Source organism: Paramormyrops kingsleyae, chromosome 1 (genome assembly GCF_048594095.1).
Source record: "Paramormyrops kingsleyae isolate MSU_618 chromosome 1, PKINGS_0.4, whole genome shotgun sequence".
Classification (NCBI taxonomy): domain Eukaryota; kingdom Metazoa; phylum Chordata; class Actinopteri; order Osteoglossiformes; family Mormyridae; genus Paramormyrops; species Paramormyrops kingsleyae.
The window spans coordinates 23994093-24018245 of record NC_132797.1 but is presented as its reverse complement, the minus strand read 5'-3'; the positions used below and the strand labels follow the sequence as shown (position 1 = coordinate 24018245).

Genomic DNA, 24153 nt, shown 5'->3' with positions numbered 1-24153 from the left:
TACTACGAATGGTATGCACATGACGTTACATCAGGTGGAAGTCACTGTACTCACGCCCACTGAGTAGCAAAAAAGACTGAGGGGCAGCGTTAGCGTTCGATTTGAATGCCGCAAAAAACACATGTAAAATGGGAAAAAGCTGTCGTGCGACTGATTGTACAAATAGATTTAACACGAAATAGGAGCTGTCTTTTTAGAGATTGCCAAAAACTAAATAAGTAAGTATAGGACGTGGAACGGTCACGCATGGCTGATACCCGATTCGTCAAATAGGTCTGGATCGGCGCTAATACCGATCCGATATTGCATCTCTACAAATAATAATGCATTCATAGTAAATTACTTTTAATTCTTTTAATGTTAATTGTTTTTGTAGGCATTAAAATGACTAGGGCGGGAGAAGACGACACCACAATACCTTATTAGCAACAGAACAAGTTATTCTAGTCACTGTGGTGTAAACTGGGTTGGTGGGTCAGATATGAATAGGGAAAGACTAATCTGGTCACTTGTGCTGCTTGAAACTGATTTAGTAGTAAGAGTCAGTAATGTGACTGCTTACTTTGGATAATTTAACATATGCATTAGCGTACATCCTGCAAAACACACTTGGTAAATTACACAGGCTACTTAGCTGTCAGGGGGCTTATATGGGCAGGGAGTTGACACAGAGTTGCATACCAAGGTAATTCTGCTCAACTGTTTCGATCTTTAACATTTTTTATAGCAGCTATTTAAAAGCTATGCTACACCCCCCACCATTCCAGCCAAAGGTGATGCCTGAATATCACATACATCTCACGCTTAGAGTGTCGCTCCCAAAGTAAACTTAAATGTCACAAGACCCAATACGCTTTATTTTGGATACTAATATTTTCCCCACTCCATTCATGACGTTTGCCAACCACGCACAAAAGGGGGTCGGATATACCATCATCAAACTATGATGGCCCTTTCCATACTGTCGTTTTGCATTACCTTGCAACAACTTATATAAAATCATTAAAGAACACCCACTGAAATCCCATTCAAAGCCAGACCCAGCTTAAATTGCAATGAATAGTCGACTAGTCATCACACAATTAGGCATTGTGTGTCCTCCGCATCTGTCCCAGAAATATCTAAGCTGCTGTTTTATTGCCTGCATCACTCCTCATTACTGAAGATGAAACACAGTTGAAATGGCCTCCAAATAAAACACAGTACAAAGGAAGAATAACAGCAGCATCGACCCACACACGGCTGAGTCCGATTGGCTGGGCCTCCCGCCTCCTCGTTCTGAAGCGAGAACCTCGAGGACACTCACGTCTGGGTTGAGCGAGTTGTTTTCCGAAGACTTGGTAGAGAGCAGGATGTGTGTGAAGCCGTCTTGCTTGCGCACCACAATGTCGCGGTACCGATAGGCACTCTTGGTCTGCCGCACGCTGATGCGCAGCCGCTTGTCAAATGCAGCGCATTCCTCAAAGCGCCGCTTCACCGCTGGTGGGCCCGAGGCACTGGCAGCAGGGCTCTGTGGGCTCGTCGTCCCATTGGCGACCACCGCTTCCATGACAGGGGACGTACCTTGAGAGGTGGCATACAAATCAGTCAATCTAAATGACCAGGAAAAATTGCAGGTGGCATTAAGGCAGCTGGAGTAAGCCAGGAATCAGCAGAGGTACAACAAGCAAAAGGTGCTACTGAACCAGCACACTCAGAGGCATCGGGGCATGGGCAAACCGCAGAGCACCTGACCGTGAAAGCAACCAGCTCAGGACAGCTGCTGCAGAACCTCCTTCCTGATGATGGGCCACATCCACAAACACCAATCAGGACTCATATTTACATAAAAACCCACCAATCGTGTGAGAGATCCAGCTGCCTTGCAGCTAATGAATATACATTAACCAAGAAGCGTAACAAGCACCGAGACTTTCTGTCCCTGTGGTGCAGCCTTCCCTAGTTATAAAAACAGTTTAACAGAAATATTTATTAGTTCCCAAATCCTCTCATCTGTTTTCAACGGCTTGTGGCGATCCTGGAGACTATCCTACGAGGTGCATGGCCGGGTACAACACAGATGGGAATAAATAGCATTAATTACTCTTCTTAGCAGCAAGGTCCCTGCACTGGCAAACCTTTGGATGATGGTTCTGAGCAGAAGGTGAAACATGGCAGCTGGCTGAATGCTTCCTATAAATGTGTCTTTTGTTTTTTAGCACTTCACCACTATTTATTCACCCCAGAAGCATCAGTGTTCATCTCTCAGCCTCACCCACCCATCCCCTGCGACATTGCCTGCGCTTGAAAGCAGGGTAGTGAAGGATCTTTCCTGGAGGTAGACGTCCATCGCATGGCTGCCAGGAGCTCGACATAACCCTGTCGACAGCTTGAACTGCTCTATTGTTTCGACGCTCGGAGGACCGTGTCATCATCACAGCTTTTAAATAGAGGTGAGAATGGCTGAAACGTGTCACTGACATTCCCCACAGCTGACTGAATAAAATAGGACTCTCCACGATTACGGGTTGCTTAAAATCATGCCAACGGACGCATCACTGTTCGTGGCTGGCTATTGCCTGAATCTGAATCACGGCTGGACTGACCTAGTCACACCAGAAGTGTTTGATTTTAAGTGAGTCATGTGGAGGGTGGGGCTTCTAATGAACTGCTGACAAACGAATCCGTTTTGATAGGATTTTTTGGGATGGGTGTTTTGATACAACGTTGTCCACAGTCGGTTTTGCAATGTGTGCACTGAATAGCAGGGTACTGTCCTCTAAACTGGTTTACTACAATTCTAACCCTTGCCCCACAACTACCAGCATATAACAGTAGGCATATTTAACCATCAATTCTCCTCTTATTCATAGTAGTAGTCCAAAACAGTCACACATATACACACTCATTTGAAAGATACTCAAACAAATGCCCTTATAAAATTTAAGTGAAGACAACACCATCTTACAGAAACCCGGTGCTTATATCACCATAAATGTTTTATGGACTCCTTAATGATCATGACATTTAGAATAACTAATGGCACAGGCAGGCTAAGCGGCAAGTAGTTAGCTTTGTGCCCCTGTGCATCAGCTGTGCATTTCAATAATCTGCTGCTGTGGGGTCATTAATAAAAATGGTCTGAGTAACTGCATTCATTTCTGATTCGGTGGCTATAAATCTCTGGGGATGTGTCTCTCTCCATACAGGACTTATAATAACCAGACAAATGCAGCAACTGCTGGGACACCAGCTATGTTATGAGGCTCTGCTCTCGCTCCTTCCATTTTAGTATGCAGTAGTGTATGTCCCATGGTCAAAATATCATGGATAAACTGTTTGACCCAAACCAATGAATGCACACCCCACCGTGGCAGACTTGTTCTGAGTGTTTGAGATACCTCGGCAAGGTTAGTGCACAACACTACTCGCATCTCCAAATGATCCGTAGTTAAGGAAACATGCTCAGGCACAAAAGAAACATCCCTGGCAGCGCGTGTCTAAAGGTGAAACAAATAACGCCATTCGGCCTGAATTACACAAAGCAGTCGGAACGTCCGAGGTCCAAAAACAAGGCCGAGCCCTGAATGTGACTGAACAGGCTCTAAATTATGTAATGGGGTATCGCGTTGCAAGAGGGCAGTGAAAAATAAACACGTGTGTACAGGGGAAAAAAAACAATATATAGCATCATTAGCTGGTGGGCTAAAATCTGAAGAGCAGTAAGTAAAGGCAGATGTAGCCTGTCAGACCATGACATCACAGCAACAGAAATACCTCAGTTAAAATAGAGGCTGGCCCACTGCGACATTTGCCCCCCCCCCCCCCCCAAGAATCAAACCCAAACCACAGTAGACAGCCAAATTCAAAGAAAGAAACAGTTTGCATGTGCGGGAACTCTGGTGAACATGCGGGAATCTGTGGCAGAATTTAGCTGCTGCTTGTGCCATGTGCGGAAGGGGCTCTCCAGTCCACCACACAGGCAGTGGTGCCAGAGTATATTCAGGGGAGGAGCAATAAAAAGAAAAATTCTGACTTCTGAGTGCACCAACTTAAACACATGAACAGCCTTATAGCCACAGGTTTTGTGTGATTTTTTTTATGTGTGAAACATCACAGATATGATGAAAAGCAAGCAATTTACTTGGAACATTACCATTAATTCAGGTCACCAGACAACTGATGAGCAGAGATAATAGAGCAAAAAGAAACCGGTTTGCATGACTCAGGTTTGCCCTCAACAGTTCCTGCTAATGACTTTCTCCTGAGCCACCAAGCCTACGAACAAGAAAACTTTAGGAACTACTATAATACTTGCCTTTCGAATTTAACCAATGAAAATAGGGGGCTGGAATTACATGGAGGACCCAATCAGATTTAGGGGGCTGGTACTACCCCAATCCTCTATTGGCTCTGCCCTGCCAACACACACTGCAGTGTCAGCCTATTCTAGAAAGGACACTGCACGTGGCAGCAGACATCCTGGCATCTCGGTCTCATACCCCGATATACACTAAGGGCATTTTGGAGAAACAAAAACTCACAGGCGCCACTTGCTGGGCTGATACATTTCTGCAGGTAAAACGGAACATCAACATCGAGCTTCAAGTCACCTGGAGGAAGGCCTCATCCTCACAAGGCGAACAAGCAGAGCACCCCAGCTGTGCTATAATGTGACAGCACAGATCTTACCACCTGCACTCGCCTCGCTCAGAGTTACAGTTGACAGGCTGCATGTCATACATTCCTCACAACCAGACAGTGCCATTCTTCACATGCCAGACTAGTGAGGAAGCTCAGTAAGGGGAAAATCATTTGTTAAACTTATGACACAGGTTGTCCAGGCACTCTGACTATGCAAAAATATCAGACGCACGGAGTCAGTCAAGGAAACTCTGACCCAATACTGCACTTCCAGAACCACAAACGGTGATAAATCTACTGTTCCTATAAGCCGTAACATAATATTTACCGGTTGCAAGGTCTGGTATTACATTCGATCCGTCACTTGGAGACATTAAACACACACAAAGTTCCTGAACGTTGAAAACAAATGGATAGTCAAGCACAGTGCTGGGGTAATTACGTTAAGACAAGCAACATTTCAGTTCAAATACTGTGTGATGACAGTAGCCATTCCCACAGAATGATCCAAAGCCTTTATTATCCTTTGTTTGTTCCAGAATCGATACTCTGGTATGAGACTAGGCATCATTTAGCGCATGGATCACAACCCAGTTGAATGGTGCCTCCACAGAGAGACATGCTGGTCCTACCTTTTCCACTGAGCGCCAGGACGGCAGCGGGCGTGATGGGGACCTGCGGGAGGGGCAGGATGGCATGTGTCCGTGTGCGTGTGCCCATCCGCGCCCTCTCCTCCCCCGGTGCTAACGGGGCCCCCAAGGGCTTCTCTAGGATGGTCACCTCCTGGGGAACGAAGCCGGGCTCCTGGCCCGCTTGCCCCAGGCTGTGGGCTGCCTCACTGGGAGACTCCTCCAGCTCAACTCGGCTCTCCATGGGGCTCTTTGGCACCAGGATCTTGATCCCAGACTTGGTCAGGTCCACGCTCCTGCGGGCCGGGCCTATGGTGTGAGCAGCAGCTGGCCCAGCAGCACCACCTGTTGGGGGGCTAGAGCGTTTATACTTCTGGCCAGCGGGCAAAGGCTGGCCGTTCGTTTCCGAGTCCACACCCTCAGCGCTGGCAGAGGCAGGGTCGGCAGGCTTCTCTGTGGCCAGGCCCCCAGTGTGACTCTGTGGCCTGTGGATCTGCTTGCGGGCGCTGCTGCCGGGGTCATGCGCGGGGCTGGTGGTGCTGCGAGTGGACCGGGGGGGACCCCCCTCACGCTGGCACTCGCCTCGCCGCCCGTTGAACTCGTGGATGAACTCTACACAGTTGGCCAGGTGCGTCTCCGGCTCCCAGGTGTCGTCCTCGAAGTCATAACCTCTCCAGCGCACCAAGTACTCCGTCTTGCCCTTTTTGTTCCTCCTCTTCCCGATGATCCTCTCCACCTGGAAACACCAGGCAGGAAGTGAGAGGCAGGAAACATGGCAGAACCAAGTTCTTAAAATATCCTAAACCCAAAGCATTTGGCCAAACTTTTGTGCGATTCTGCATTGTTATACATCAGTGGACTAAACAAAGCAAAACCGTTTGTCATCCACATCCCCACCGGACTCCTGCATGCCTGAATGTTTACTCAGTCGAGCAAAATGGCTCAAAGTTTGTCCTCCCCAAAGCCATATGGTGGTGTACAACAGCTCAGTGCGCAACCAATGTTTAAAGAATACAGAATACAGTCAGCAGGAATTATGCTGAAAGCTCCATAAGCTTCATAGCAATCATGCTGCTGTTATGTGAGAATTCACAAAAAGAGACAGAACAGAAACATTTCAAAAGATAAAGCAATGAATTTGGAGCTTGATTAAATGCCTACACAAGGCTATGAAAACAGGAGGCTGACAGACGCAGTGTGAGGGGAGCAAAAGGCTCACATCTCCGTGTTAAATTCAGAAAAATATAAGCTTGTTCACTGGAAGCCATCTGTCATGGTGGAGTGTTTGAGGACATTTTTATTAAGGCAGTTAAAATGGGTGCTGCTTGATATTAAACATTTGCCTCTACAGAGATAAAAAAAAAAGCTCTTAGTACAGAGTGCACATGAATGCATGCCTGCCTGCTTTAATATATATAACTGGTTCATAAAACATTTGTCATTCAAATGAGGTGTGACAGGATGGTGGGCAGGCACCAGTTGTGATGCTATTCAGAATAAATGTGTAAGACCATGTGATTTCACAAGCACTGGGTACGACCACATTACAATGGTGTGCATTTCCAATTTCACAGCCTGCTGAAAACCCTCCCATCTTACCGCTACACCCAGACCCACTTCTCTCCTGACAGCCATCTGGCAGACAGAAGTAACTGTGGGGCACACAGAGGGAAAGCTACCCCTACAGGGATGTCTGACACCCACAAGTACACCTCTCCTCTCTTCACAGTACCAAAGGAAAGTTTTACTATTGATTTGGACCCACAGCTAAACAAACCTCCTCTAGACATGTTGTCTGGGTACATTATTGTACTACCCAACTGCTCCCATGCAGGCATCAACCACAGAAAAAAAGCAAAGGGAGTAAGTAAAACTGATCACTTTATACATGAGAGAGCACTGCGTGCCTATGACTGAGGACATATCTGACCTGCGCGCCTATGACTGAGGACATATCTGACCTTTGAGCAATCCCTTTCAGTTCATAATGGAGAAACCGCTTGAGCCAGTTCCACCCACATTGTTGTAAGTGGGCAGAAAACATATGGTTTACGAGGATCTTGTACGGTCATGTGACTACCAGTGACTTTCTTCTCAATGGGCACCTCATTTTCACACCCAAATAAGGCGCTAAAGTATAACCAGTTTTCTGAACACTGCTTCCATCTTCTCAGCTGTAAGAGCAGCCGATAGTGAGCCTTCGAAACTGCCCTTAGGTGCCAAAAGTCAGACTTTGATTCTTCGTCACTCTCCAAATGATTGAACTCATGAACTGCTTCAGATAAGATTTGATGCAGTTACCCAATAGTTAAGAAAATGCAACAGATGTATAAACAATGAACACTCCCAGTCCTTTGCTAGCTGTTAGACAGTAGAACTTGCTGAAAACAGGACAATGCTTACAAAAAAATAATAAAAACACATAAATGTGGGGGGAGGAGGGGAACACAGAGTGACAAGACAATATTATATTGGTAATACCCCCACATCACTGCTAATACAGGTGGTTCTTAGTTTCCTCGACTTTGTCGTCAAGTTGCTTAATTCAGACTCACTTTAAATTAAAACTGCAGTACATTGCGAAAATATGCAAGCACACATCGCTAAACCAAAATGCAGGCAGAAATCACAAAATCCTCCTCGCTACACAACAGTAAAAAGTAATGTTAGTCCTTTCATACAATAAACTGAACTCCAGTCCCCATCAACAGAATGACTCTAACCCTTTGGGATCAGAGTCAGACAATTTAATCGTCACGACTCAAAAACTTGACAACATTCTCAGAATCCATAGACTCTCCTGGATAAAATTCACCAATGCAACATACAAACCATCACAGAACATGTTTTAAAGAGCATTTGATTGTAATCTGAAACCCATCAGGTAGAGGGCGCCGCAGAATGACAACTCCAGGGACCTGTTTGAGGTAGAGTGGCACAAAACCCGTCAGGGCCCACTGCATTCAGCACTCTGTGCCAAGACCCCATTGCCACAACGTAGAGGAACCCCAAAGCTTGAAAAGGCATCAAACAAATCAACCTTTGCGTAATCACTACGTGAGAACAAAGGCTGATCTCTGCTGATTAATGCCAATTTTCACCTGAGGTGGCAGATTATTTGAACAGAGACATCTGCAGGTTAACACAGGAAACTGAGTGTGCAATGACCTTTAAAAATACTCACTGTATCAGACACACCAGGATGCACTGCAATTAATTGAGGGTGACCAGTTTCAGCACCTTGGAGAGCAACAACGCCTAAATTACAACACAGCAGGCCGTCACACTGATTACTAATCAAACCTACTTGCATTGTGAGTAAATCTCAGTTAAGAGTTCTGGAAGAACGGTGTTGAGAATAGAGCTATATAAAAACAATTAGACAGGCCCTGGCCAGTGTCTTCCATACATCAGATGTTCCTACTCCTGTCTATGGAAAGCACAGTGGCAGGAAGGCTTAATGCAGTGTCCGCGGCTGTGTGTTACTCGCCCCATGATGGAACAGCATCTCAAACAGGGTGCCTGATGAAGACTCAGGCTCACTGACTGCATATTGGTCAGGGGAAAAAAAGGGGATATAAAAAAAAAAAAACCAAATGACCCAAAAAAAAAAAAAAAGGTTTGTAGAAACTTTGGGGGGTGGGGTGTAGCTCAGTACATTGGGGGGTGGGGTGTAGCTCAGTACATTGGGGGGTGGGGTGTAGCTCAGTACATTGGGGGGTGGGGTGTAGCTCAGTACATTAGGGACCTATGCCTAATTTGAACATCCCTTATATGTCAAAGTGATTAATTTGTTCAAAAGAGGACTTAGTATCCCCTCTGTCCACACATTATGCCTCTGGATATTTTCTCCTGACAGACCACACATGCACAGAAGGACCTTCTAAGGCCACAGGGACGGACCTCAGCATGCTACCCTTTTACAGCTCCAAACACACACCGAGCATTTAAAACCTAGAATGATGGAAAACTAAGTCACTGGGGACAAAATGAGCTGACTAAGCAAAGCCACAGTATACAGAAAACAGACACCCAATATAAGTGACAAGATCGTAGCAGAACATGCAGCATTTAGACAGCTGCAGGGCAGTAATTTATGCCACTGGGAAAGCACTGAACTGGGAACGTAGCCCACCATAATCATGTATCTGGTCAAACGCGGGAATGGTGCACGACCATGGCAAGGTAGAACCAAAAGGACAGGTAAATTTGGGAAGAGATTCATATGGGATACTGAAGAGCACACAGAACTACTGCACCTTTTAATTCAGAGCAGGTGGTTTGCTGCATATACTAATAATAATGCAATGTCCTCTTTTGGCCCTAAATAAGGAACACCAGTTCTAAGAGTTTAATCAGTCTCCCCAGTTCTCATGAAAGTAGACTGTTAAAGAAAGAAATTATTCTTTTTAATATGTAAAATGAATGTCCTTTCTTGATTGATGAGCAGCTATGCCATAAGACGGCCGGAAGAAAAGAAGCATGGTAGTGTTTCCAAGACCCAGGTTAGGTGGCTTTGCCCTAAATGGAATTTGGGTAAGGCTGCTCTACTCCATATAGGGGAAAAAAATCCAAATTAATCATGTTGAGCAAGCAAGGGCCAGAAAGGTGTGGAGAGGAGGCCCTCATGAGAGCCATGGAAACATGTGCGACCCAGTATCTCCACATCAGTCTGCACAGATGCACAACTGCTAGAGATGCACAATTTAATTGGCTAGCATATTGGTATCAGCTGATGTTAAAGTCAAGGCATTGGCCTGATGTGTCAATTTTGATTGATTTTGCTGGCTGATATTTAGACTTTAGTTAATATTCAAAATTAGCAGCATGACAGCCAGACATAAATATATTATAATAATGGAGATAATAGCATTGGATGACTGGCCATTTTCTGTAGTGGAGGGATTTTCTCAGCTCATTTGTCACTTAGAACCTCACTGCAGTCTCCCAAGTGGGCGCTACTTCGCTGCTGTCTCGCTGCCTGCATTATCATGAGGACGCTACACTCATTCAGAAGTAGTATGGTCACTGATATCAGTTTCACTACAGATTGCGTTGCTCTGAAGTTCGCATATTCCCAGCATCGGTTAAAATTTCCACATCGGTGCACCACTAACATCTGGTGAAGAAAAATCCCAGGGAGAGGGCATGAAATGCCAGTGTGAGTCACACTAAGTCCCTTATTTCTACACACCAATATCAGTATTATACAAGGAGCCGTGAGAGAACTTCAGTGGATCGGCAGCTCAGTTAAGGGAGGACAGGAAGAAAGGGGCTTGTATATTTCACAAAGCCAGCAAAGAGTTGCAGTCTACAGCTTCAGGCCCCATTACTCACACTAGCTGCAGGGTCCTCCAAGAGCAGCTACATTAGGATCATCATTAAGATGACATCTAGGACAGGTTCCAGTACTGCTCACCTGACACAACATGACCTGCAAAGAACAAACCATCCAGGGCCCCCTGTTCTGAGGGATGGCAAGACCACACCCTCTGAGTTTTTTCAAAAGGACTTTTAATGCAGCCAAAACCTTTGTCTATTGAGCATTTTGTTTGCTTGAAAAAGGACTAAATCCTAGGTAAATAATTATTTACGGATGGAGTGGCTCAGTCTACATGTGGAAACATTTAGCACAGTGTTTTGCACTCTGCAGGAAAAAAGAAAAAAATCCTTGTTTGACTTGTGTTCTTGAGTTGAAATAGCACTTTTTATCCTGCATAAAATGTGTTATGGGGGACACAGCATCATTTAATTGCACATCAAATCAACATGCAGATTGAGGTCATATTTGAATTTTCTCTTTGCATAATCAATTGCAAGTCTATCATTTGTAATAGGCCTGTATGTTTAATTACACCATTTCCACAGGTCACAGCCTTTCCCCACTTTCATACTGGGGAAAGTGACCTAGGATAAGAAAAAATTAAAGCATGACAATCAATGGTTATTCTTGCATCAGTATGTGTGTAATTATTGGTACATCCACAGACTAATGAATAATTACATGACAACTCTCCCTGGACACTGAATGTGTATTATACAGGACAGCTGTGCGCCAATTATACCCTTCAGTTAAACAGACTTACTTGAAAACAGAATCCATTTAAAATAAACAGCTTATGTAGTGTGTGTAATAATCATAAAAGTTCAGACAAAATGATGATTTTAAAATGGAAGGACTCCACATGAGGCACCCTTTGGTGATACACATTTCAGATGAAATCCAACAGGTTCCATTTAAAGGAACAGGAAAGCAAGTCTGCTACTTTACTAGTGCTAAAGACAAATAACAGGGTTGTGGCACCATTCAGAACTGAATAAAGAATAAACCTGAAGTTCCAATTTGATTCATGAATTTGAATTGAATTTAAGGTTGAACATGGGATACAGATTTGATGAAGGCAGAATTAAAATGGGACTGAATTCAAATAAGTTGATATAGTGTGGATGCAGCTTTTAACAATACAGCTTAATATTTCAATGTAACTTACACAAAATATGCCATATCACTCAAAACGTCCCAAATTTTTCCTATATTGAAAGTAGTTGCCAAACCTTCACGTGATGTAACCATATATCAGTGTCAAACTTGATGCCAATCATTTGGCCTACTGAAAAGGAAATCAAACCAGCTTTCCTGAGCAAATGCAACTTGTCTGCAAATACCTTATTATAGTAGCTTTCTCTGCACCGGTTCAGAGAATCTTCAGTGTAGCAAGAAAAATTATTCAGGCCAGAACACTGCAGTCTAAATGACAAAACTAATGAAGATCGAATGCTGATTAAATGATGAACAATGAGCCATGTACAGTATATTGGCATAAAGCATTTGTCATGTTTTGCTAAGTCTTAAGGTGGAACTCAAAGACAAAATCTATTGTTCTACACAAGAAAATAGGAGCAGCTTTGAAATTAAGGGCCTGTCCACACCAATATGTTTTTGATTAGTAATGCAAGAGTTTTCTTCCCATTTAGGCTTCTGTCCACACTGCCATGTATCATTTTTTACCACCACTCTCCAACAAATAATCTTTCTGTAAACACATTAAGTGTGGACACTCAAATGCAACAAATCACCTACATCAGTGAGCTCCAATAGGTTTCTACTTCGCTCGTAATCCTTTGCGATGCTACAGTACTGTGATATTTCGCTTTTGCTACATGAAATACATGCTTTTACTTTAAACACATGGTTGTGTATGAGAACTAACAGTCAAGTGTTTATAAAAATTGAATTTTATTACTAATCAAAAGTAAAAAAAAAATTATTCAAAATATATACTTGCAACTTCTACAATTATAAAACAGTTTGGTTGGACTGATATGGCTACATCATTTGCCTTTTACACGGTGTAGTGTGAACACAGAAGTTTTTTTCAATGCTAGTGATAAAGCTCTGCGTCCGCACCACTAATTCTTTCTGAAACTCTGGTAAAAAAAATTTAACGTATTAGTGTGGATGTAGCCTACATTTTAAAAAGCAATTCTTTTCGCCATGTATATACTTCATTCGCTCTTAGGTGTTAAACTGTCAATCAGCACATAATAACAAAAGATAGTTAATCTGACACTTGACTGAAACACTACAACTGTGTGGGGTTACAGTCATAAAAGTAACCTCATCAGCACCCTATCCATCTGACAACCCACAGACATGCACAAGATAAGCCGCTACAGACTCCTCAAACATGTAAACAACTAAAGTAAAACAACTACAACTAAAACATCCAAATGTGTACCCATGGAGAAGGACTTGGAGAGCCAATATAAATGGACTTTCAAAGAATACGCTAAAAGGTACACACAAATTTTCTTAATCATACAAATTAAAGAACACCTTATCCATTCTGACTTCTACAACTTCAGTTCATATACAACCTAGAACAGCGTTTCTCAAGTAGGGTGGGTTGATTTTCAGTGGGTCGTGGAGGGTGCATGTAAAAAATAAAAAGAAATCCCTCAGGTTGTAACTTATGACAAAAAAATAATGTTGGTCCTGAGGGTACATCAGTTGATAACCACTGATCTAGAACATAAATTATATGTCTTGCAAGATTAAATGATACTCCTGTATTGTGTGATTATATACACACACAATCACTGGACAGAAGAATTTAATTTGATATTACATATGATGCTTTTCCACTGCTACGAAGAACCAAGCTGTACCATGAACTGGTGGTTTTTCCCATTGTAAAGAATGCTTATTAGCAGGGCCGAAAGCATGACCAATATAAGCTGGTTGCATCACCACCAGTATCTCAAAATGCAGGGAGATACTGGTGTTCTCTGTGCATGGATTATAAGAAGGAAAGGGGGTAGATATTATTCATTATTAATAGGATAGGACATCACAATGTATCGATGCTTTCCTTTAACTAAGAACTTAATTTCCAAACTGCTAAAAAAGTAGTATAGAACAGCTGAATGGAACGGACTTGTAATGAGAATTTATGCTAATGAATTCCACTAGCGTTTGATGCTTATGCGACACGGCGATTCTCAGACATGCTTGCAGAAATTAGCACACAACAAAAAAAAATAGATTTGATCGACTAATTAGATATAAATAAAAAATAAACTTGCATATAATACATTATGATGTACACCATGTGAATAATAAGTGTCTATGGTTTTTGACACTATCACTCTTCAAACCCTGTAATGCCTTTACCCAGCTTGTCCTTCTGCAGTGGAAATCGAAGCAAGCTGGAACCGTGCTGTAACGAGTCTCTCTGCATGGTACAGGGCTTCGGTATGGGTCAGTTCCTGTATGCCAGTGGTAAAAGTGCTAATATTAAAATGCAAAAATAAAAAAGCAATAGTATCATTGTAGATTATTTATAGGAGAAGTATTGCAATTAAAAAGTGAAGTAAATAAATTCCTTCAAGAGAGTATATTTGTCACACTCCAGGGATTAAAATTCAAATCAACAAACAAATAGATCCTACAAATAATGAATGCCGTCACACTGATTAGTAATGACTGCACTATGCATTTCCAAGGCAGAAGGTCTGAAGTTTCCAAGCCCAGAAGCTGCACCTACTTCGTCATGAATGCCAAAGGACCCCCCACTCAGACAACAATTACATTCAATACCCGAACAGTGTCCCCCTTGCTTGGAAGCTGAGCTGCCAAAAACTGCAATAGCCTGACCACAGACACAGGATAGTGGCATTGCTAAAAAGATACACACCCCCCCCCCCCCGAAGACTCTAGACTTAAGCCAAGTTTAACACCTCATTTTCCAGAAGGATCCAGTGACTTCTCAGTGGAGGTGAATGGATGCAGTCCAAGTGTTAATAAATACGTACAAAAACACACACATGAACGTTACATGGTATGCACTGTCCCCATAGTGTAATGCAAATTTAACTGGGAATTTGTTCAACCTTGATTTTTGAAATAAATAACAGCCCTAGAGGTTAATGCTTGTTACAATCAGTCATTACCGGCAGTTTGATAACATTTGTAGCGTCTCTTAAGGTGGGTGTACCATGAGTGATTTTTGACTGCCCCAGATGAAAGATTACCAATAGGGCTCCAAACTAACTTTTTGTATTGGTTGCACTGGTGCGCCTAATTTTTTCACTTAGGTGCACCAACACAAAACTTAAGTGCACCTAAATTACTCACACGGCCTTTAGTGCCACAAAAATAAGCGTTACCTTTTTGTCATTTCCCCATACGCATTGATAGTTACGTAAATTATAGTGAACAGGAATAAAGCTGCAGGTAAATGTTTCTTTTAAGAATCACAGCAGAAGCAAAAGAAATCGCAAAAACATCATTTCAAAACAAAACTTAAAAAATGTTTAAAAGTACATAAACTGAAAATTTCAAAAACTCAAATGACTCAAAAGTGCGTGTTGCTCCCAAATACCTATAGAAAAAGCTTCAGTTTGCCACTGCCTGATGCTGGAATACCACTGATGGTCATGACAAGATGTTTCTCATACCAGTGTTTCTGAAATGGTACATTTACGAATGTTTAAAAGGTGTTTTTGGTTGTTTTAAAAAGAATCACATTTAGCTCGATAGTATAACTGACATGTTTTATTAGATTATTAATGTATATTCAGCTCAATACCAGCAGCAAGCATTAATAGGCCTACATCAACATTGTGTTTGTTGTGGCATGGTTAAAAGGTGTGTTATTTAAAAATCGCTTACATTTAGCTTCATAATGTAACATTTTATTAAGCTGTCGCCACCTATATTTAGCTTGATTGGGGCAGCTAGCATTTACATCAATAAAATAGACAATGATTATGAAAGTTTTTCCAAAAGGTGTGTCTGAATTACATGTAATTAGGCCAAGGTCTGCAAGTAAATGCATAATGGTAAAGCAAAATCCCTAATATCAATTTATCAAGGTAATAATTAGCCTGCAGGTTAAGCAGACATAGTGCTACCAAACTAAATATACGGTTCTGATAAATACAGCATATCGTTAGTGTTAAATGCACATCTAATAAAACACGGTGACCAAGCTATCAAGCTAAATGTAAATGATTTTGTAATAAAAACATACCTTTTTAAAACATTTGTAACTGTATAGTTTCAGAAACACTGGTCTAAAGCAGCAAAGACCCACACCTTCTCCGCCTTTGATTGGTTCTGACCTGCACAACAGATTTTTGGTTGCACTCTGAAGCCCTGACTAACATGAAAGAATTGCAGCGATATCTTCGGCTATGGCTCCAAAACAGTTGTCTTCTATCAATGCCAAAACTAGACAGCAATAAAACACAACAAAATATAAAACTGTAAATATACCACAGAAAGAACTGTGTGCGCATCTATCAACCTGATAGTTTCCCAGAGCACCAAGTACAGTCAAGACATAAATATTTGGACAGAGACAAAGCTTTTCAAATTTTTAATTTCTGTACCTTACCACGATAAATTTTAAAAGAAACAAGTCAGATGCAGTTGAAATGCAGACTTTAAGCTTTAATTCAGTGAGTAGAACAAAAACATGGCATAAAAATGTGAGGAACTAAAAGTAATTTTTCTACACAATCCCCTCCTTTCAGGGGCTCATAAGTAATTGGACAAATTAATATAACTGCAAATAAAATGTTCAATTCTAATACAGTAGTACCTCAGTTCTGAAACTCAGTAAAACTCAAATTTCTTAAAAGTCGAATCAACCAGTTCGAAAAAAAATTACCTAGAGCTCGATCTGAATCTTAGAAGTCAAACCGTGATTGCCGACCTAAGATAACTTGTACGCGCAGGGAAATGAGTCACGCGGCACGTCTCTCAGCAGAAACAAAGGGTTAAGCATTATTCAACCTCGCGTTTGCTGTGATAGCATCGTGCATGTTTACACTAACTGAATACATATATTTAGACAGTAAAAATACATTTAGACAATGATAGACAGTAACAGTAATTATTATATAAAATACATTTAAAAATAAAGATTTTATTCATTATTTTAATATTAATAATAAACCATTAATACATTTAATTAAAATAATATTGTTGTGCAGAGCGGGGACGAACGGAGAAAGGCGCAGACGTCAGGGTATCGGGGGAATACGAGGTTCAATTACAGGTAAGGCAGGCAAAACGCAGACGGACAATACAATGACCGGACTGGGGAAACAAACTGAAACGCAGACTAAATACAGAGGGCTAATGAAAACAACTAGAAACAGCTGATCACATGGGGATTCCACACGGGGTTAACGAGGGGGCGTGGCATGCGGAAGGAGCGGACAATCGAGGCAGGACACATTGTTTGGATACGTTTATTTTCTTACTTTACAAATTACGGTTTTGATAAATGTGCTTAGATGTGTTTAGTACAGTATATGCTCTTTTTATTCAATTCATTTTGTATTTAAATGCTTAAAAAAAAAAAATTTTTTTTAATAATTAGGTGTAATTTTTTGGGGCCGGGAACCAGATAATTGGTTTTCCATTATTTCTTATGGGGAAAATTCGATCACAACTTGAACTTTTTAGGATTCAATGCGGAGTTCTGAACGGATTAAATTCGAGTTATGAGGTACCACTGTACTTGGTTGAAAACCCTTTGCAGGCAATGACTGCCTGAAGTCATGAACTCATGGACATGACCAGATGCTGGGTTTCCTCCTTTTTAATGCTCTGCCAGGCCTTTACTGCAGCAGCTTTCAGTTGCTACTTGAGGGTCTTTCTGTCTGTAGTTTAGTCATTAGCAAGTGAAATGCAGGTGACTGACTTGCCCATTCGAGAATATTCCACTTTGCTTTAATAAGGTCCTGGGTTGCTTTTGCTGTGTGTTTTGGGTCATTGTCCATCTGTATTATGAAACACCGGGCAATCAATTTGACTGCATTTGAGCAGACATGATGTCTCTGAACACCTCAGCATTCATTCGGCTGCTTCCATCCTGTGTCACATCAAGAAACATTAAAGACCCAGTGCCACTGGCAGTCATGCACGCCCAAGCCATCACTCTGCCTCCACCATGTTTTACAGATGATGCGGTGTTCTTTGGATCGTAAGCTTTTCCAGCCCTTCTCCATACTTTTTTCTTTCCATCATTCTGATACAGGTTGATCTTGGTTTCATCTATCCAAAGAATGCTGTTTCAGAACTGTACAGGCCTTTTTAGATGTTTTTTTTGCAAAGTCCAATCTAGCCTTTCTATTCTTAATGCTTATGAGTGGCTTGCATCTTGCAGTGAACCCTCTGTATTTGCTTTCATGCAGTCTTCTCTTTATGGTAGACTTGGATATTGATACGCCTACCTCCTGGACAGTGTTGTTCACTTGGCTGGCTGTTACGAAGGGGTTTCACTTCACCATGGAAATTATTCTGCGATCATCTACCACTGTTGTCGTCCATGGATGTCCAGGTCTTTTGGCGTTGCTGAGTTCAACAAATCCTTTCTCAGGATGTACCAAACTGTGGATTTTGCCACTCCTATTGTGGCAATTTCTCAAATTGTTTTTTTTCTGTTTTCGCAGCCTACGGATAGCCTGTTCCACCTGCATACCGAGTTACTTTGACCACATGTTGTATTGCTCACACCTCAATCTTCCAAATCAGCTCCAGGCCTTTGATCTGCTTAATTGATAATGAAATAACGAAGGAATTGCCCACACCTGTCCATGAAATAGCTTTTAAGTGAATTGTCCAATTACTTTTGGCCCCTTTAAAAAGAGGGTGGCACGTTAAAGAGCTGAAACTCCTAAACCATTCATCCATACCCTGAAATGAAATCTGAGTCTGCACTATGTCCATGCCCATTGTATAACTTCAATTAAAATATATTTCATTAATGAGGTAAAATAGTAAAACTTGTGCCAGTGTCCAAATATACACTCACCTAAAGGATTATTAGGAACACCATACTAATACGGTGTTTGACCCCCTTTCGCCTTCAGAACTGCCTTAATTCTACGTGGCATTGATTCAACAAGGTGCTGAAAGCATTCTTTAGAAATGTTGGCCCATATTGATAGGATAGCATCTTGCAGTTGATAGAGATTTGTGGGATGCACATCCAGGGCACGAAGCTCCCGTTCCACCACATCCCAAAGATGCTCTATTGGGTTGAGATCTGGTGACTGTGGGGGCCATTGTAGTACAGTGAACTCATTGTCATGTTCAAGAAACCAATTTGAAATGATTCGAGCTTTGTGACATGGTGCATTATCCTGCTGGAAGTAGCCATCAGAGGATGTGTACGTGGTGGTCATAAAGGGATGGACATGGTCAGAAACAATGCTCAGGTAGGCCGTGGCATTTAAACGATGCCCAATTGGCACTAAGGGGCCTAAAGTGTGCCAAGAAAACATCCCCCACACCATTACACCACCACCACCAGCCTGCACAGTGGTAACAAGGCATGATGGATCCATGTTCTCATTCTGTTTACGCCAAATTCTGACTCTACCATTTGAAAGTCTCAACAGAAATCGAGACTCACCAGACCAGGCAACATTTTTCCAGTCTTCAACTGTCCAATTTTGGAGAGCTCGTGCAAATTGTAGCCTCTTTTTCCTATTTGTAGTGGAGATGAGTGGTACCCGGTGGGGTCTTCTGCTGTTGTAGCCCATCCGCCTCAAGGTTGTGCGTGTTGTGGCTTCACAAATGCTTTGCTGCATACCTTGGTTGTAACGAGTGGTTATTTCAGTCAAAGTTGCTCTTCTATCAGCTTGAATCAGTCGGCCCATTCTCCTCTGACCTCTAGCATCAAAAAGGCATTTTCGCCCACAGGACTGCCGCATACTGGATGTTTTTCTCTTTGCACACCATTCTTTGTAAACCCTAGAAATGGTTGTGCGTGAAAATCCCAGTAACTGAGCAGATTGTGAAATACTCAGACCGGCCTGTCTGGCACCAACGACTATGCCACGCTCAAAATTGCTTAAATCACCTTTCTTTCCCATTCTGACATTCAGTTTGGAGTTCAGGAGATTGTCTTGAGCAGGACCACACCCCTAAATGCATTGAAGCAACTGCCATGTGATTGGTTGATTAGATAATTGCATTAATGAGAAATTGAACAGGTGTTCCTAATAATCCTTTAGGTGAGTGTATATGGATCTAACTGCAGATTACCTTCGGCTGCTCTCAAGTGAAATTTTTGTGCTTGGGTTTTGGCAGTTTGGGGGCTGGCTCATAGCCGGCAAAATGGCACCATCCGCCAGTGCATGGAGGGTTCGTAGTCAAGCAGCATTAGTCTCAGATGGGATCCAGCTCCCATCATTCACGTAAAGGAACAAACTCGTTCGCAACCAACACATCACTAGAGGACAAAGGGAAGCGGTGACATGTAGCTAGATTACTAGCAAACATGGTTTATCTGTCATATAATTTCATATTCAAGCTTTAACTATATGATCATGCATGCATTGATTGTTGCCCACTTGTAACATTATTATAAAATAATTATTTATAATAAAATAAATAAACCATAACTTGTTTTTAACCTAGCTACCTGTCGACGTTCCTCTTTGGCAATCTTTGTGTTCTAGAGGAGCAAACAGCCAATAGCATTCGCTGACAAATGGCCATGTGTCGACCTCCATGTTAAAATCACCCCCATGCCAAAACTCCAGCACAAAAGTTTCACTCAAGCGCAGAGAGCAGTCATATGTAATCTACTTGGTGCATGAGAAAACTATCAAGGGGGGGGGTGGAGGGGGGTGGAAAACAATAGGACACACAAGCACTTCTTTGCTTATGAGCTTTACATTTGTGCTTGCAAGTGGGATATTTATACAGGTTTATATTTTTCAGCTTGTGTTTTAGCGCTCTCTAGTTTTGGCATTGGTGTGATGCCATAGTCCTTCACAACTGTGAAGCAACTACATCTTAAAAAAGATGCTCAGGTTTGATGGACTTACTCAATAATGGGAGGTTAGCCGTAGATGTGCCATTTAGCCTCTCAAAGTAGCCTAGCAGCCTAGTATGTCTTTCTCATCTTATGGCGCTTTTTCAAGGGCATATAGGAACCAGACCAAAGCTGACCCATACCATGAAGAGACAATAGTTACAGTGTGGTTCTAGCTCACTTCGATTTTCTACTGTAGAAGAGTTGGCTGCATAAAGGAGTTACCAGGTTTGGAGATCGACAGTGATGTAAAACCGAAGAGGTGTTCATTTATCATTTACACAGTGTACACCATGATTTTCTGTGTGCAAATTTCCACTAGCACGTCTGTGAGAATCGCAGTGTTATGTTTGCAAATGTTAGTGAAATTACCATTCACTTGTGTAAATTTGCATTACAAATCCATTCTGTTCAGCCAATCTATAGTACTATTTGAAGTATGATGTTGGAAATGTAAGTTTCAGGCTATCGAGAATGCATCAATATATCGCGGTGTACGATACTAGTAATAATCAGTTATGTATAGTTCACCGGCTCCTTCTTGTGCATTTTGACCAATCAGATTGTGGTGACAGCCAGTTCAGTGTAGTCATGCTTTTCACCCTCCTGGTGAGCAGGGCCATGTCAGCATTAGTACAGGTTAGATCCAGCAATTTATGATGGAAAACTGCCTCTTTTTGGTTTGACTCTGGCACAGCTTGGTACTTGGTGGCAATAAAAAGTGCTGTTAGTGTTAGACGTCTTCATCCCAGCTGGGACATAAGGCTGATACATTTTGTTTCCATTTGATCTGGTCTTTGGCAACATGTTGTGCCTGGCCCTTAATGAGGTTCTTCTTTAGTTATTGTAAGGCACAGATGTTCCAATTCAATTCGGATTCACAAGCTAACGATTATATTAAATTTGATTTGATTCCGATTCGCTATGAATTCGATAGAAATGAGATACAAAACACTATATACCAGCTGTCCATATTTGGAGAGATGTTTAAATACCTCTAATGGTTTTCAGTTTGTTTCCAGTTACTCTGCATTTTGTAAATTTTTAGTTCCATTTAAAGAAAATGCCGAAAGCCTTGTATACGAAAATCTTTTGAGGAACACATGGGTATAATTCCTTAAAAACAAAATTGGTCTCTGAAAAAGAGACAAAAAAAAATGATTGAAAATAGCAGCTGAAAATAAAAATGGGACACGATGCAACTTTACCTTAAAGGAGAGGTTAGCGGAACCTACATCTGTTTAGTCTTGAGCAAAGGAGACTAAGGGGGGATATGATTCAGGTCTATAAGATTCTAATGGGTCTGGATGCTGTTCAGCCAAATGACTATTTCAATATTAGTCTAAATACTAGAACTCGTGCCCATAAGTGGAAATTAGCGTGAGAACATTTTAAAACAAATTTGAGGAAGCACTTCTTTACACAGCGTGTAGAGTATGGAATAGTCTTCCTGCTAGTGTAGTGGAAGCTAAAACCATGGGTTCCTTTAAATCAGAGCTAGATAAGATTTTAACAACTCTGAGCTATTAAGTTCTCCCCAAACGAGCTTGATGGGCCGAATGGCCTCCTCTCGTTTGTAAATTTTTTATGTTCTTAAATGTATGCCAAAATACAGATTAGGATTGGTACATTTTCTGCAGGAAGAGAAGTCACATAGGTTTGTTGTACTACTGCTGTATCTTAGCTTTGAAAATCTTACATATTGCTTTGCTTTTATCTGCAATGCCAGTGTCAATCTTAAGAAATTATATATGAGAAAATATGAGAAGCTGATTAGTCATGGTGAACAGCGTTAGCATCTTGGCAAAAAAAAATAAAATGACATGACAGGACTTCTGACACAGGTAGTTAAACAAGAGTGACACAAATTTATTGGGCATTTTGAACTAGGGAGTCATGTTATTTTAATGCAACTCTGTATGAGTAAACAGCAGTAGTTCAATCATTACTTTTGAGTAAGCAGAAAGACGATATTTAGTAAAAGCAAGCACATTTCACCAGACCTATTAGATGGATCGAATATCGACCATATGTGACCAACCTACGTCCGATACTTATTTTGTTTTTGGCAGTCTGTAAAAAGATACCTCATTTCTTGTTAAATCAATTTGTACAATTAATCGCAGTCTATTTGCCACTCAGTGGATGTGAGCGCAGTGACATTTGTATAGAAGAAATTCAGATAGAAGGGCGACAATCTAGAAGTATTTTATGCTTGTAACAACTAGTAGCACAGCTATTTTTGAGAGGTGGAAGTAGCATTAAGTGAAAAATCCCACCAAACAAAGCACACACACACACACACACACAATCCTGAGAGACAACGAGAGTAAAATGAAAAAAGCAACGGATGCTTTCAGAGTTGCTAGCTTGGGCTGTTTTGCATACTCACTAGAGATAGGTGATCCACATTTTTTCAGTTCCGATCCGATTCCGATACACAACTGCCAATACCGATACAGATTCCGATACAAGAGCTCTTTTTACTTTGTTATACTTTATACAGTGGTACCTTAGTTCTCGTACTTAATTCGTTCCGGACTCCGCATCGAATCCTAAAAAGTTCGAGTTCTGATCGAATTCTTCCCATAAGAAATAATGGAAAACCAATTAATTGGTTCCCGGCCCCCCAAAATTACACCTAAATACGTTTATTTTATTTTTTTAGCATTTAAACACAAAATGAATAGGATAAAACAAGAGCAGCATTTTTTTCTTAATGGCTTCCAAAACGATAAAGATCTTATCCCAACATTACCCCTGTCCTGCCCCGATCGTCCACTCCTTCCGTGTGCCATGCCTCCTCGTTAACCTCGTGTGGGATCCCCATGTGATCAGCTGTTTCTGGTTGTTGTCATTAGTCCTCTGTATTAAGTCCGCGTTTCAGTTTGTTTCCCCAGTCTGGTCATTGGGTGCGTTCGACTTGCTTACAGCACTGGCTTAAAGCAACGCATTCTGATCCTGACGCAATGCATTATGGTTAGATGCATTGCGACCTCTCACCCGGTTGCACAAACTGGAACCGCCTCCGTGACTATACACCTTTGCCCTTATTGGCTGAAGAGTTTAGTTACACGCATGACATTTGTATCCGAGGTAGTTCCGTTGCGTAATCTGCTATTTCTCCCGAATATCACATAAAGCAGAGAGAACTGGTTTTCAGTTAATTTACCAGGTAAAATAAAGTTTAAATAAATGACATAAATGCTCTAATAGTACACGTAAGTTAGTGGTTTATTTATAAGTAAGTTATTTGGTTTATGTTAGTTACTGTAATGTTGCGTTGCTTTATTTAGTTAATCGTCCAGCCTGTGAAGAAGGCATTCAAGTAAGAATTGCATTGCAGTATGACTCATTTCCTGGCGCATACAATTTATATTAGGTCAGCGTTCACGGTTCAACTTCTGATATTCAGATCGAGTTCTACGTCAAACTGGTTTGTTAGACTTTCAAGAAATTTAAGTTCTAGTGAGTTCGAGAACCGAGGTACCACTGTATATTATTTTTTTTTAAGCTAGTAAATACAGATGGAAAAAATGTATGACAAAAAATGTTTA

At 41.6% G+C, this 24153-nt stretch overlaps 1 protein-coding gene across 3 annotated transcripts in view; it reads right to left on the bottom strand.

The window, feature by feature from the left end:
• The window catches only part of LOC111837846 (chromodomain Y-like protein), a 41339-nt gene that overhangs the window by 7654 nt on the left and 9532 nt on the right, over positions 1-24153 (bottom strand). For all 3 annotated transcript variants that reach the window (XM_023800254.2, XM_023800256.2, XM_023800255.2), the window contains exons 2-3: positions 5256-5988; positions 1307-1563 (exon numbers count right to left, since the gene is read on the bottom strand). In XM_023800254.2, the coding sequence (XP_023656022.2) occupies positions 1307-1563; positions 5256-5988 (990 nt within the window). The remainder of the gene's footprint in view (positions 1-1306; positions 1564-5255; positions 5989-24153) is intronic.